General features: G+C 41.5%; 1 protein-coding gene across 2 annotated transcripts in view; it reads right to left on the bottom strand.

Moving 5' to 3' along the window:
• ZNF541 (zinc finger protein 541) overlaps positions 1 to 16,472 on the bottom strand; it is a 53,255-nt gene that overhangs the window by 20,323 nt on the left and 16,460 nt on the right. For both annotated transcript variants that reach the window (XM_073321739.1, XM_073321740.1), the window contains exons 4-10: positions 14,746 to 14,804; positions 11,386 to 11,545; positions 10,148 to 10,315; positions 8,743 to 9,079; positions 7,364 to 7,427; positions 2,211 to 2,353; positions 1,597 to 1,700 (exon numbers count right to left, since the gene is read on the bottom strand). In XM_073321739.1, the coding sequence (XP_073177840.1) occupies positions 1,597 to 1,700; positions 2,211 to 2,353; positions 7,364 to 7,427; positions 8,743 to 9,079; positions 10,148 to 10,315; positions 11,386 to 11,545; positions 14,746 to 14,804 (1,035 nt within the window). The remainder of the gene's footprint in view (positions 1 to 1,596; positions 1,701 to 2,210; positions 2,354 to 7,363; positions 7,428 to 8,742; positions 9,080 to 10,147; positions 10,316 to 11,385; positions 11,546 to 14,745; positions 14,805 to 16,472) is intronic.

The raw sequence follows: 16,472 nt of genomic DNA, 5'->3' as shown, positions 1-16,472 counted from the left end.
AGATTGTAAAGACTGGGACTTTTTAAAAAGAGATTGTAAAGACTGGGACTGTTTACCTTGGAAAGGAGATGAATAAGAGGGGACATGATAAAAGTCTATAAAATAATAGATGGCATACAGAAGGTAGATCAGGAACTTCTGTTCTCTCTGTCTCACAACACAAGAACAAAGGGAAAGTCAATTAAATTAAATAGTGGGAAATTCAAAACTGGTAAAAAGAAATACTTTTTCAAACATGAAATTAAACTGTGGAACTCGCTGCCACAGGAAGCTGTTGAGACCAAGAATTTAACAAGATTCAAAATGGAACTGGATATTTATATGGATAAAAGGAATGTCCAGAGTTATAAAAAAATGACAAAAATTTTGGAAGGGATATTAAACCTTGTTCTTCAGGTCTTAAACCAATCTCCGACTCTGAGAGACTGGGATGAGACCTATGTGGGAAGCAAATTATCCCACATCTTCTGACTGCAGGATTCTTCCATCTTCCTCTAAAGCATCTGGTGCCAGCCATTGGAAGAGACAGCATACTGGACTATCTACCTTGGGTTTCATCTAGTCTGGTGATTCTTAATTTTCAGAATGGGAATTACATAACCTTTTTATTAAAATACATTTAAAACACTTTTAAAGTAACAAAATAATGTATAGCTAATTAATATACCAAAATTTTTAAAAATTTAAATCCTATGAACCAGTGCCAGACAGGCTTAAGTGTAATGATAACAAATATGTAGGGGATAAAACTGAGCGCAATTTTAGGTTAATTTGAAAATGGCATGGCAGAGGCTCCCAGCTACTAAAACTTGTATTCTCTATGCCCTTGAACTCTAAAAATGCAAGACTTGGCTTACAGATGTTCTTGAAAATACGAAAACGGTAATGCTCTTTATATTTCAGTTTTACACTTGAGCAGTGTAGCTCAAACTCTGTGACACAGAAGGTCATATTGACAGCTGTCCAAGCATCTGAGTTTGGCATCTAATGTGCACAGAAATGTACATGGGGGTAAAAACTAAAATCTCTCTTCTCCCAATCATAATATCTACACTTAAGCTCATGTGTAAATTCATCCCTGTCCAGGAAAGCACATAAATACAATCCCATTGACTTCAATAGAGCTTAAGTACAACCTTAAAGTTAAACATGTTCACGTGTTTTCTTTCAATAGGAATGTGTTCCTGAATCAGAAAGGAACAGAAATGACTTGTTAGTTGAACTGCAGTGAAAACTCAAAATAATATTCACTAAGCTACTAAAGTGCAATAGCAAATTTGGGGGGCTGATCCTGCATCCACCGAAGTCAATGGAAGGTGAACACTATTTCCAATGGAAACAGTGATAAATCTTTCTTGATGGCCTGTTAGATATGGATGCACCACCAGGGGTGTTTAATAATTCTAAGATACAGAAATTCAGACAGTAACAATAGGATTTGGTAGGCTGCATTTAAATTTAGAGACACCGGGTCAAATTTTACTCTTAGTTACAAGTGGTGTAAGCCTGGACAAAATGGAATTACTTCCAATTCACACAAGTTGTAACTAAGAACAGAACTTGGCCAGTTATTACCTATGACTAAATAGCTCTTACCAGAATATTGCCTTGTGCTTCATGCAGACAATGCAGGGCTAGTTCTAGATTGGTCCCTCCCCCTGGCATCGCACTGGAGCAGGCCACATTTAGTAGTCCTGTTACTGCAACCACAATCAGAAAGCAGAGTCAAGTTCCATGATGGAGGTAGGAAAAGTGCATGAGAACATTACTTTAAGGAAAAAAGAACAATTGCGATACTCAAATGGGCCGCTAGTAAAACACAGAAAGAATGGTGAAATGTCTCATCTGTTTTAAACATGGCTATCTCACTGATAAACCAGTGTGCTTAAGCAAAACATCTCCTCTTTCAAAGTCACTGTAGATGAATGGAGACTAATGGAGATGTTCATGACTATTTGTGATGAGGAGATGTCACTGGGAGCACAACAGCTGTCTAATTTGTTTACTGCTTCAGCTCTCCCAAAACTAAGCAAATCACTTCCCTGTAATGCAACTGTGTTGAGAAAGAGGTCAAGAAAATTAACATTTTCCACAGCACAATGCAGTTAATAAGCAAGAGAATTAAAAAAGAACACAAGGTTGCAATGACAGCAAAACAATTTCTAAACATAAAATCTTGGGATAGTCTTAGGATAAAATTTTTAAGACACCTCTGTCCTGTGTTTCCTGGTTGGTTGCAATGTCTCCCCAGGGTTTCCACACTAACGATGCTGCATGTTCATCATTTTCTAAAAATGCTCTATCCTGGAGGTTTGGTATCTCTGCCTGAAACCGGTTTCCAATGTTAATGTGTCTAAAATAAAAAGTGGGGGATGGGAGACAATGAATTGGGAACAAATACAACTCAATAAGTCAGCAGATACACACAAACACACACAGAGCAACACAGCATTTCAGAGGATACAGATGAACAAGGTGCAGTGTGATAAATATGTCATTTATGCTGTGCACAAATGCATCTGCAAACCATACTAGTGCACCTTATCTGTTCCCAAGTAAACAGCAATAGACAATGGGTATGTCTACAATGCCAGCAGGAGTGAGCTTCCCAGCCCAGGTCGACAGACTTGGGCTAGCAGCTTTTGTGCTAGCAGTCTACAAATTGCTGTGTAGACTGCTTGAGCTAGAGGGGGTTGGCTTCAGAGTCCCCTGTTCCAGCCCATTCCACAACTTCCAAGTGTTGTCTACACGCTTATTTTTTGAGCGCTAGCGTGAGCCCTGCTAGCCTGTCGCTGTTGACCTGGACCAGGAAGCTTGCTTCTGCGGGCCGTCTATACCCAATAAAAGCCTGACATACTGCTGCATTATTCCAGTTTCGTGTCAATGTAATATCGTCTAAAGCAACGGCGTTACACCGGTGTAAAATTGGAGTAACCTAGCAGTGCATCAGGCCCTGAGCAACTACAAAATTAAAAGTAGGTCACTAACCCTGACTTTCAGCTATTCAGTGGCTTATATGAAACATAATTGATTATAACTGGGCAGGTACCCACATCACAAAAACTATCATCAGAACAGGTGTCCTTGTTGGAAAACTCAGCATTGAGGCCAAGGAGTGAATGAGCCAAGGAGACTGAACACCTTATACCTACTGGGAGTACCTCTGCAGGCAAAGGTAAGTTGAAGCATATTGGCAGGACAGGGAAGGAAAGTCTGAACTGAGGTGCCCACACCATCAATTGTCTGGGAAAGCCATAACTTCAGTTCTCCTGCTGCCAGTCTTGAAATTATGAGCTGGTATTTTATATATAAGAACAATACAGTTCAGAGCTGTAGATCATTCCCAGTGAGAGACATAGCGATGGGCTTAATATCTTCCCCTTGGCTGGATCAAAGAAGGCTTAGAACAGATGTGTAGTCTCAACTGATGGCCCCATAATGAGCATTCGGTGTAACGTGTATGGTTCAAGTATTCTGTGTGCCTAAACTATGTGTAAAACTCTTAGGACATCAAGATCTTTTTCACCAGTATTACTTTTATCCTCCTTAATTCTCAGTCAGCTCTGCCGACTTGTGGTTTTCACAGTTTCCCCTTATGCACTGCTCTAGGGTTTGCCTTTACAGTTCTTGCTCTTGTAAATGGCATGAAACTCTTCAATGGGTTGTCTTATTGCAGGATAATCCTGTTATAGATTATCTTGTTACTACGTATATTTAACCCACATGGTGCAATCTTGTTAACAATGCCCCCTTCCGGATATGTTACCAGATCTTAGCTTTTCATTAGATGCCAAGCTACACAACACTGCTGTATTCACTGCAAACAGAATTAGTCGTCTTTGATCAATCTTACTTCATTGTTCCACAACTACCGTAGCACTGTCACTGTTTGTCCACGTTATGCATTCAATGACAATCAGAGAAGACTCTGTCCTTCCTTAGCTAATCAGAGCCCAAACAAAAGGAATCTAATACGTATATAGTCCCTGTTCACCTTTTCTATTTTACAAGAACCACAATATCACTCACGCTATTAAACTCACTCCATACTAAAATATTTAAAATTGCTAGCCAAGTATTTAAGTATCATCATCTGTCATCGCTGTTGACAAAAATACAGTTGACAGAATTATAGCTGTTAAGGATGGACATTTATATGGGTAACAAGAATACTCAGAAAGAAAAGGAGGACTTGTGGCACCTTAGAGACTAACCAATTTATTAGAGCATAAGCTTTCGTGAGCTACAGCTCACTTCCTCAGATGCATATCGTGGAAACTGCAGCAGGCTTTATATATACACAGAGAATATGAAACAATACCTATTCCCACCCCACTGTCCTGCTGGTAATAGCTTATCTAAATACTTATCTAATACTCAGAGTTATAACAGTAAGGATTTTTTAAAAAGACAAGCGTTTCAGAAGCGCTGTAAGCCCTCCTGCTTCAGGACATAAGCCAATCTCTAACTAATGGAGGATCTGGAAAAATCTTTCCCTGGTGTCAGGTTATGCCATAACTACTTTCTGCATGGTTCTTACACCTTCCTCTGAAGCAGCTGGTATTGGTCATTCTCAAAGACAGACTAATAGACTAGGTGGACAACTGATCTGATCCAGTGTGACAATTCCTATGTTCCTAGATCTTAAAGATGGAAAAGACCTAACAGGTAACTTGTTCTACTTCCCCTACTATATACAGGTTTGAAATCTGACTGATTGCCTCTAGTACATTAGATTCCTTGTAAATCTGGCACTGCAAAAATGTTTAGATTCCACTATACAATCATCATTTTACAATCTGAATTAAAACCATGTATTAATCCACACAATCCAATCTCTCCCTCGTGAGGTAGGTATTAGTACCATTTTGTATATATCATGTGACAGGGAAGGCCAGATGGCTATAGGAGAGTAATTTTTTTTTAACCTAGAATGGGTTTAATGAGTTTTATTTTAGACAACCTACATGACAGGCAGATATATTAGCCCCAGGCTAAGTAGGTCCCTTTCCCTGGGTAAGGTAACAGGGAAGGTTCCAGAACAATCAGGAACCTTCTGGAGACAATTAAGACAGGCTGATTAGAACACCTGCAGCCAATCAAGAAGCTGCTAGAATCAATTAAGGAAGGCTAATCAGGGCACCTAGATTTTAAAAAGGAGCTCAATTCAGTTTATGGTGTGCGTGTGAGGAGCTGGGAGCAAGAGGCATTAGGAACTGAGAATGAGAACGCAGACTGTTGGAGGACTGAGGTATACAAGCATTATCAGACACCAGGAGGAAGGTCCTATGGTGAGGATAAAGAAGGTGTTGGGAGGAGGCCATGGGGAAGTAGCCCAGGGAGTTGTAGCTGTCGCACAGCTGTTCCAGGAGGCACTCTAGACAGCTGCATTCCACAGGGCCCTGGGCTGGAACCTGGAGTAGAGGGCGGGCCCGGGTTCCCCCCAAATCCTCCCAACTCCTGGTCAGACACAGGAGGAGTCGACCTGGACTGTGGGTTCAGAAAAACGGCCAAGCTGAGGGCTGCCATGAAGCTCCAAGGCGAGCAAATCCGCCAATAAGCGCAAGACCCACTAAGGTAGAGCAGGAACTTTGTCACAATCAGAAAACAAAGGGAGATAGATTAAGTGGGTTGTCCAAAGCCTCAGAGGGAATCATTGTCAGAAATATTATCAGAATTCAGAAGTCCCTGGTTGGCTCCTAGTCCTGTGCTCAGACCACACCTCTCCACCTGCCTCACATTCATTCACATGAATATACTACAAAGAACTTGCATCCCTTGATTAATCTTAGCAAATTAACCTCTTTGCTCTTAGATAATCATGGAGTTATCACAGGAATTAATGTGCCCCTACACAAATAATAAACCAGGCTCTCCCTCCTAAATTTCTGATCTGTAAAGTGAGAGGCAGAGGGTGAAATTAACAACGGATAACAAGAAAGGTGGCTATGACAGATGACAGAGCAGGATGTCTAAACAGCCTAAGAAAAAATGAAAAGGCAGAGCAATCTTTATTTATTATGCTAGCCTCATGCATAACCCAGTCCATGTTTAATGGGGATAGCACTGGATATTTTGTAGCAACTTCATTTTGGCCAGCATCTGACATTATCTGGCCAAAAATGCTATTAATCCAGCCAATGATGCAAGACAGTGAGAGAGTCAGCCAAATGACGGATTTGTGGGTGGGTGAAGGAGGAGGGAAGTGGATAATGTTATCTTAAAAGGCCTTTAAAACATTGTAGTTGCAATAGCCAAGATTCTCAGTCTCCTAAAATTGTATTTTCCTCCACTATTAACATTTTCTGAGTTCCTTTATTAATGGGGAGTGTAGAAAAAAAGGGATGCATTAGATAGAATGACTTGACCAAACATCATGAGTAACACAGTCAAACTTTGTTTAAATTGATGCAGTAACACTCCGTATTTATACAGTTCCTTTGCTCCAAACATTGAGTGCTTTACAACCATTTAATTAAGGGTTACAACACAAACGTGAAAAAGCTATCTGTGTTACTATTCCTATTCAGGGATCAATAAACTGAGGCACAGAAAGAGGAAGTGAAATTTAAGCAAGGGTAAGAACAGCATGGTATAATAGTTAAAGCACAAGAGCATACTTCCAAATGAGAATATTCTCTTTATTAGAATACTAATACTAACATAACTCATATGGCTGTTTTGAAGCTTTATTCATTCATGTTTGTAAAGCACTTTTCGATCCTTAGACGGAATGGTCTAGTGAAGTGCAAAGTAGGGACCAATTCAGCATGGTTCTTAAGACTGTGCGTAACACTAAGCACATGAGTAGTTCCATTGAAGTCAATGGTCTACTCATGTGCTTAAAGTTAAGCACGTGGTGAACTGGTGTCTGAACTTGACAGCAAATTAGTGTCTGAGTCAAGAACTGAACCCAGCAAACTACTCCTAGACCCTTCTTTAACCCCTGAACAGCACTCCATGCATTTAAAGCACTGCTTTCCATTCCATTCCATGTATTCATGAATTCCATTCTCTCTTGCCCCTGGCATTGTGCTGCCCGCTGACATTTCAGAGTCAAAAGAACAACTTTGTGTCTATGGAATTACAGAAAACCCACAGCCCCATATGCTAATATTTTGCCTATGACTAGCTTGTACGGTGGGATCTGTCTTGCATTCAAACTTTCTCACTCCTTCCCTCAGACCAATGGTCCAGCTAGTCCAATTATCCCATCTTCTGCAGTAGCCACTGAAGGATACTGTAGAGGGAAGGAAATAGCTCTATTCTCATAATGATGTGTCCAGTCACTTGTTTAAAGCTACAATACTGACTAATGGAGAAGCATGACATTTTTTATTATTATTATTATGCCCCAACTTACGGCTTTATGCTGATTTTGGTGTTATCTTTCACAAGACAGAATCCAAAGTCTCCATCCATTCTGCCTAAAAAAATATAAATACATTGAAGATAAATGTACTCACAAGACCCTTCCCCTTGGCCTTACTTGCCATGCTCATCTAAAATCTCTCGGCAACTACTTTTGCAGATATTTAATTCTTGGAACTCCCACCGACTTCAGTGGAACTACTCACATGACTATGTCTTTCAAGAAGAGGCCCTCAATATGGAACATCCTCACACAATTTTTCAGTTTTGGTTTTTTTGACCACTCATCACAAGCTGTCATCCCACAGGCATAACAGGTCTTTATTTTGGAATCATAAACAAAATCTAAATACCATACAATATTAAATATAATACATCTCTACCCCGATATAACGCAACCCGATATAACAAGGGTTTGCATACAACGCAGTAAAGCAGCGCTCTGGGGGGCGGGGCTGCTTTAATAATGGAAACGCTCGAGGCCAAAGCAAGTTCGATATAACATGCTTTCACCTATAGCGGTAAGATTTTTTGGCTCCCGAGGACAGCGTTATATCCCAGTAGAGGTGTATCTGGAGCCAAATTCTGGCAGGTGTATTCCTCCTTTCAGAAATCAGCAGCCAGTACAAGAAGCACAAACCGGAAGATGTCTGCTCCTATTCTCCCTGGCTGTCTGTGACAGGAGTTGCAAACTCTTGGGCAGCACTACGTTGGGTGTTGGACTAGATGACCTCCTGAGGTCCCTTCCAACCCTGATATTCTATGATTCTATGTACACCCCTAACTCAGCAATGGCCCCTAAATATAACTCAACCACAGATTATACATGCTTTTAGCAGGAATAATCAGACCTTGGAGGAGGGAGAGCTGTGCACGGGGCTGCAGTGTTGGAAAACACAGGTATATACTGATGCATATTTTACACTGTTTTGGAGTAAAGCTGTATATAACACTGTTCTAGGATTGGTAGAATTTGACCCCAGGAATGGGAACATATATAATGACTGAATTTTGATGCCTCTATACTAATATTTGTACATTTTGGTGTAACTGTCAAATGCTTTTAACGCTTAGACCAACACAACAGAAAAGTAGTGCAAGAAAATTAGTTGAGCAGTTTTCATTCTTAACTTACACTGTTGGACATATAGGTCCAGATTTTCCATTGATCTTTACATTGTGTCATTGACACCAGTGCAAAAGTGTGGGCCTTTCTAATGTAGTACCAATTAAGCCCATTTTGCATTGTAGTAAATATCTGCACAAAGGTCAGGGCAACAGACAATCTGGGCCCATACAACTAATGATAGCAAACTGGATTTCTTTCTATTATTATTATTAGCTGAATGTGAACACTGTGGTTTTTGTTACCTAGAATGGTACTGTACAACTTGTTGGGACCAGCATTAGTAGAGGAAGAACAAAGAGTGTTGAAATAAAGCCCTGATCCCTCCCGTATTGGGCTGAGCATAGGAGGCGGGGTATATGGAGAGTTTTGGAATAAGTCTCTCAGGAGGTGGTCAACCATGTAGACAGGTGATCGAAGATTACTCTCATGGCATCCTCCCATCATGGCTGTCTGCATCTCAGCACATAAGGGAGGTGGAGGTGGGATAAAGAGCGATTTGGGACGAGTCTGTCTCTTCCTCTTTTTTTGGGGCAAACTTTTCCTGAGGTCCTTCTCATCCTGGCTTTCCTTTTCATTAACCTGAGGAGACATTTCATTTGGAATTTTAATTGACCACAGGAACAAGTGTAACAAGTGTGAGTCTCTGGCATTTAAGGTGTGTGGCATATGACCAACATGAAGCACTTAAAATCATTTAACAGAGGAGGAAACTTGAAATTACATGGGACTCATGTCGTTTGCATGTTTGGGTTTTTCTAGCATCTCACTTTGGTGATTCATCATTTTTGGGACTAATAATTAATAGCAAACATCAAGATTTAGAGCAGAGTTAAAGAAAGGACCCTCTTCTGCAGCCCTTACTCATGCAAGTAGTCCCGTTTAAGTCAACGGAAGTATTCACATGAGCAAGGAATGAAAACTAGAGCTCTATGTAAGTTTCCTTGTAATCATATAGAGTTGAGTTATTGCGAATCCTTCCTAAAGAGTTCAGATATACTCTAATTTGCTTTAAACCAAATGATTATCCTACACAATAATCAAATTCACCAACTAGTGCTGATAGCAAAGTAAGTCTGTGAAATTCCTTCCTAATAATTTTTCTAGGAAAGCCTATTTGCTAACTTCTTAGCTAAAATATTCACTTGCTACTGGTGACAAAGAATTACCAGAGAAGGCAATTACTAGCAAGAAACAGAACAAATTACTTTTTTTCAAATCTAACAAATTAAATAAACTCAGTTAAATGTTGCCTCAACTCTGTAATTGTAAATATTTATTTTTTCCACAAAACCAAAAGCCAAATACAAGGCTTGCATCATAATTCAGACATTTCTCACAATCTTCAAATGTTATGCAACTCAAAGTGGTTTACTGCATTAAAATATTTATATATTTCCAATTGATTAATCTCACAGGTCCATATGAACCCCTCACATTGCAGTGAAATTCACTGCTGTATAGAAAGCCGCCACTGAAATGCCACTTAAGTTTTATTTTAAGGGTTTAAGTAGAACCTAAGTGGTGCATAGGCTTTTTGCTAACCATCTGAGCAGGGAGGGATTTCACATACTGGTGCACAATTGCTCACAGAAGTTGTCCCATTAAAGTCAATGTATACCATGTAGAAGAACACAAATCACAACCCACTTTGTTCCTGGTCTGTTGGTTCATAGCTGTCACAGGTACAGAGACTGGGATCACAAGAGGTGCCACTGTTACATCTTCTAAAGGTTTCTTAATTTCTGATGGAGTGTTTCCATCTCCTATTCGCTTGAGTGACAATTTCTGAGGGTTTAAGTTTTCTGCATTGTACACCTTAACACAAAAAATTCTAATAAATAATAATAATAACAGGCATATCTCATAGCATCTTTTCATCTGAGGATCTCAAAGTGCTTTGCAAACAATTAATTCTCACAATATCCTTCTGCATTAGAGCACTATTATTATCACTATTTTATATATGGAAAAAATGAAGACCCAATGATTTAAATGACTTTCTCCAAAGTAACATAACAAGTTAGTGACAGAGCCAGGAACAGAACCCATAAGTCACAGTCCCTTATTCTAACCATTATGCCACACTCCACGCCAAACTTGGCTCTCAAACCCTAAGACTGTGCTACCACAGTAGCATAGGCACTGACTTCTGCTCCCGTTGGTGGGTGCTTGACCCCCCTCTATGCCCGGCCTCGGCCTCGGCCCCGCCCCCACTCCAACCCTTCCATGAGGCCCTGCCCCATCCCAACCCTGCCCTGCCCCAACTCCACCCCCTCCCTGCCCCTATTCTAACTCCTTCCCCAAATCCCCAACCCAGCCCCACCTCTTCCCTGCCTCCTCTCCTGAGTGCGCCACATTCCTGCTCCTTCCCCTCCCTCCCAGCACGCCACCAAATAGCTGTAGGCGGAGGAGCAGGGACATGACACACTCGGGTGGGGAAGGTGGGGATGCGGGAGCAGCTTGGCTGCCAGTGGGTGCAGAGCACCCATTAATTTTTCCCCGTGGGTGCTCCAGCCCAGGAGTATCCACGGAGTCAACCCCTATGCACAGTAGACGCACTTAAAAAATTCTATCTTATAAAAAGAAAGTGACCATTTTCAATGATATTCCCTGTCTATATAGTAGAAAATTTTGTGGGAAATAGCACTCTTTTGAAACATTACAATTGTTTAAGAATGCCTACTGAACAATAACCACTTGAAGGGTGTCTGATAGTTCCAGAATTCTAGATTCTATCCTATTATTCTTAATTTTCAATACAAAGGTTAAGGTGCTTCAAGGTATTTTTATCCCCATAGGCCAGGAACAGGTTTTAAAGAATCCTTGTGGCTTTAATTCATACTCCCATTAACTAACAAGCACTGAGGGATTCAATTTCCCTTTACCTGCTGTTCCATTTTCCCTGGTGGTGAATGCCATTGTTCACTTTGGAAACACATATGGCTGTTTAAACCTTTCTCAGTATAGAACAGCTGACCGCAGGTCTTGCAAACGAAACCACTTGCATATTCGTTCCCATCTGCAGGAACACCACTGGTGTTATTACTAAGCGTGAAAAGCAAGGTAAAAGGATGGAAAATTAACATTATGAAGCTGAACTACTCTTTGCAATTTAGTCTCTATCAACATTAGGTGCATGCTTGCATTCCCGTCTTTAGTTCTCATTTTATGTCTAGCTAGAAAAGAAGTCTCTACAGTTCATTTATCAGCAAACTATGTTAACCAGAGAAAAATCCCCACTGGGACATAAATCATCCATGTTAGAAAGATAGTTTTAAACAGAAGATGCAATGAAATGCCCTCTTGGGTATTTACATGCAATTGTACCTCTGTTACCAACTATGTAGAAATGCCTTTTCCAAAAAGCAACACACAAAGTGGGTGAGGTAGTATCTTTTACTGGACCAACTTCTGTTGGTGACAGAGATGAGCTTTTGAGCTTACACAGAGCTCCACACCACTTCCTCTAAAAATGATGGCCTGCATTCAAATCCCGCAGAGCATTTTCTTAAGCCATCCATTAAACATACCATATGGAATTTCTGTAATTGAGATGTTGCCATCGGAAAACATGTGTTACATGTGGGTTGTTTTTCCTTTTATTTTTTTTTCCCCTAATGAATTTTTTGCTGATGAATGGCGACAGATTGACAGCTCTGGAGACTCAAGTCCTCTATCCACAACACAAACAAAGCAAAGGCAGTTCAAGCTTTCCAATACCCACCCACCTACCACCCTAATGTGGAGGGACCACCTTAAGGGTGAGAATGAGAGATGAGTTCAGACTCTATGGTCCATTCAGTCCTTGGCTCCTCTCCTGGGGCTAGAAATGGAAGATGGGGAGAGAGAGAAGGAGACTACCTTGATGTGTGGGTGATTTTTTTTTTATGTGGACACTTGCTCACTATGAACTGTGACTTTCAGTCATTACGGACCAGGAATGGATTCTTCAGATTCTTAATAAATGTCAATCAATTTCTTAACGATGGAAAATTATTGGCGTATCTATCACGGTTAGTGGCATTGTAGGAAAGGCAGCTGTTTGTGCAGTTTAAATGAAGAATCATATTAATCTGCGCCATGTCTACAGAAGAATTAAATCAGTGGGCCATATTCTACTCTCAAGCTACACCCGTGCAACTTCATTGAATTCAACTGAATTTCACTAGATTGAACTGTAAGGCTATGACTCAGCAACCTCCTTGTGCCAACTGGCAGAGAACTCCCAGGCTGCGTAGGGATGCATAGGAATCCCTACGATGGTATATGATACCAAAGAGTGATATGTGAAGTCTCTATCAACAACCACTGATTATTAGTCACTCTGTAATGTATGTTTGAGTAATATTTAGGAAGTTATGTATCTATACTGGAAATTATGTTCTTAAAGCCTTGAAGTTAAAAGCAGGTCACCAGGAGGTAACCAGCCTTGGATAGATTCTGTTTGGTCAGGGGATGCTTCTCTCTCTTTGATTGGCCAAATGTGTATTGTGCACCGAGTGTCTCACAAGGTAAGCCTATGTGCACGTGGAGCCAGATGCTAATTAAAAAATTGCAAGGTCAACAAGAGGGGGAGGCCACAGGGAAGAACAATAAGCAGGAGGGTGACCTGTTTATGAATAAAGATCAAAGGACTGTTTGGATGTATCTGGGATTGCAAAGAGACACAGGGGATCTCTCCACTGACAAAGCAAGAGGACAACATGACTTGTCTCATGAACAGAAGATTACAGCTAAGACTGGCTATAATACACTGCAAGGATTTTGGGTGTGCTTTCCTTCTATATGACATGATAATGTCTTGTTAGCTAAGTTTAGCCGCTACAAAGCATGTTATGATTTTATTTTATATGTAGCCATTTGTTTCTATTAGTTCTACTTCCTTCTTCCCAGTCTATGTTCTTTGTTAAATAAACTACTTCAAGGTTTTTACTATAAACATATCTAAGTGCTGTGTGTTGATCAGAGTGGCGATTCTTAGCTGTAACTGCTACACTGGGGTGTCCTCTTCCTTGGGGAGTAGCGGATCTATGAATTCTGTGAGTGTTCAGTGGAACAGGTGCTGGATACTCCAGGGGGATGCTCAGAGTTCAGAGTTGAAGTGTGCATATCATTAACCCGTAAAGAGAGGATGGGGCCTGCAGAAGCCTGAAGGTAGTGCTTGTGTCACCTGAGGCTTGTGGTGTCAGGGAGCTGAGCCTTGGTGGGCACAGACAAGGCTTCCTCCCGCTAAGAGCTGGTGGTAGCAAGGTGCCTCAGAGCCCTGGGTACCACAGATAGTGTCACAAAGGCTCAGACTTAAGCATGGGGCAGCACATAGCTGTATCACCCAAAGAGGAACCCCAGGAATGAACTGTGACCCTACGTCACAGCTCCTCCCCTCCTTCCCCAGGGAGGAGTAAGCTCTGACACCCCCTTTCAGGGAACAGCTTACTTCCTCATTTAATAAATAATCAGCTCCACTGGCTAACATATGGGAAGATAGACCATGGCTTACTTGCGGAAGGAATATCAGGAGTGCAGTCCCTGCTCTCTACACCAGCACCCAAGCTGTGATGCAGATAGGTTTTAAGCAGCTGAACAGAAGGAGGGGGAAAGGTGTTTACTTCCCTATGCAGCCACTGAGGACCAGGGCACAAACTTGCCGTAAATAAATTACTGGTCATAAAATTATCCATTCACTTTTAAACATCCAGCTTCAGTATTTGACTCTCTGTTCCTACAATAAATTTCAAAGGCTGACTACTCATTGTGGATGAAACTCAGCACAAGACCTGTACTCAACTTAAGACCCACTGAAGCCCTTCTTGCCCAGAGGTGAATCTCATTTAATTTTATTCTAAATTTGCCTTCCATTCCTTTCATTGTGAACCCTCATTCATTATGGTAATGTGTGAAAAGAAAAGGATTGGTCAGTTTTTATTACCATATTAATAACCTTAAATACCACACTCAAATATCCCTCTGTCATACTTAAGTTGCTATATGGCTTTCATGCTTGTGGATTAGAAAGTAGTTTTATGAAAGCCTTGTGGCTCAAATTCAAACACCTATTAATTAGCATAATCTCAGAGCTAGCCAAAAAAAAGGGTTATGTAAAAATCCAACCCTAAGGGAGCAAATACATCATTTGGACTCTTACTGCTAACACAGACATTTGAAGCCAAACCTAAAAGTAAAAATAAAAATCTGTGTGACATTACTTTATCTGAAGCTCTGTCAAGACTACAGTGTACCCTGCTTACCATCCAGCTGACAAGTTTTCTTCCCTCACTGCATTAGTAAGGCTGTAGATATTTCCACCCTGAGTTTAAAAAAAAAAAATCAAAAACAGATGTTATGCTGTCCATGATTTAAACTTACAATATAGTTATTCCATACTGAAACAAGACATGGAACTTCAGAGTTCTTTCATTTCTAAAAATAACACTTTGCAGTTATATGGTTTAGAAACTTTCTTTACAGGATCCCAAAGCCCTTTACAAACATTAATGAATTTATCCTCATAACCCTTGTGTGCATATACAAATAACATGAGTTCCAAACAACAGCACTCTTATATCATAAGTTGCTTACTTCCCATTACAAGACCCTCTAAAAGAGAGAGCAATCATCAGCACAGAGAAAGTAACCTCCTGCAGAAGAATGCCAGAGAGGGAGGATCCTCTCCTCCTACTTTCCAATCTCTTAGGCTCCTAATGCATGGTGCCCACATGCAGGGATTTGGGGAGGGAAGCAAGACGCCCCATATAAACTTCAAGGAGTTAAGAGAGTTCCTATAGCTTCTGAGCCCCGTGCAGGTTTCCTAGTGCCGGCATTCCTCTGGCCCAGCCAGCATCTCACTCCTCCCACAGCAATGGCAGGCCCCTTCCATTACAGAGAGCCTTCTGCAAGGTCCTAGGGGAAGGCAGGGAACAGTACAACAGAGGTGGCTCAGCACCTGCCCCCACAGTATGGAGTAGGGGGGATTCCTTGCACAAAGGTTCACCTCAGTGCATAGATGACAGGCGACCTTCTGGCCAGCAGAAACAGCAGCAGTTTGTGCAAAGCCTGGACAAAAGCATGCATATGAACTCTCCATCAGAGTAGTGCATGAGGGTGAGATGTCAGCAGACTGCATGGGGCAGGAAGTGCAACTAATAATCAACACAAGAAAAATGACTCTCCACAAAACCTTGGAGACTCAAAACTCCTATTTATCCACAGAACACGTACAGCATGGGCAGCACTATTGCAAGCAGCTTCCCTACACAATTGCATCAATGTGCCTCATCTGTGACCTGAAAGGACTATCTCTAAGCTCTGGTCTACACTAGGATGTTAGGTCGAATTTAGCAGCGTTAAATCGATGTAAACCTGCACCCGTCCACACAATGAAGCCCTTTATTTCGACTTAAAGAGCTCTTAAAATCGATTTCCTTACTCCACCCCTGACAAGTGGATTAGCGCTTAAATCGACGTTGCTGGCTCGAATTTGGGGTACTGTGGACACAATTCGATGGTATTGGCCTCCGGGAGCTATCCCAGAGAGCTCCATTATGACCGCTCTGGACAGCACTCTCAACTCAGATGCACTGGCCAGGTAGACAGGAAAAGAACCGCGAACTTTTGAATCTCATTTCCTGTTTGGCCAGCGTGGCAAGCTGCAGGTGACCATGCAGAGCTCATCAGCACAGGTGACCATGATGGAGTCCCAGAATCGCAAAAGAGCTCCAGCATGGACCGAACGGGAGGTACGGGATCTGATCGCTGTTTGGGGAGAGGAAACCGTGCTATCAGAACTCCATTCCAGTTTTCGAAATGCCAAAACCTTTGTGAAAATCTCCCAGGGCATGAAGGACAGAGGCCATAACAGGGACCCGAAGCAGTGCCGCGTGAAACTGAAGGAGCTGAGGCAAGCCTACCAGAAAACCAGAGAGGCGAACAGCCGCTCTGGGTCAGAGCCCCAAACATGCCGCTTCTATGATGAGCT

The sequence above is a fragment of the Lepidochelys kempii genome, chromosome 23 (genome assembly GCF_965140265.1).
Source record: "Lepidochelys kempii isolate rLepKem1 chromosome 23, rLepKem1.hap2, whole genome shotgun sequence".
Classification (NCBI taxonomy): domain Eukaryota; kingdom Metazoa; phylum Chordata; order Testudines; family Cheloniidae; genus Lepidochelys; species Lepidochelys kempii.
This window is presented reverse-complemented; position numbering and strand designations above follow the sequence as displayed.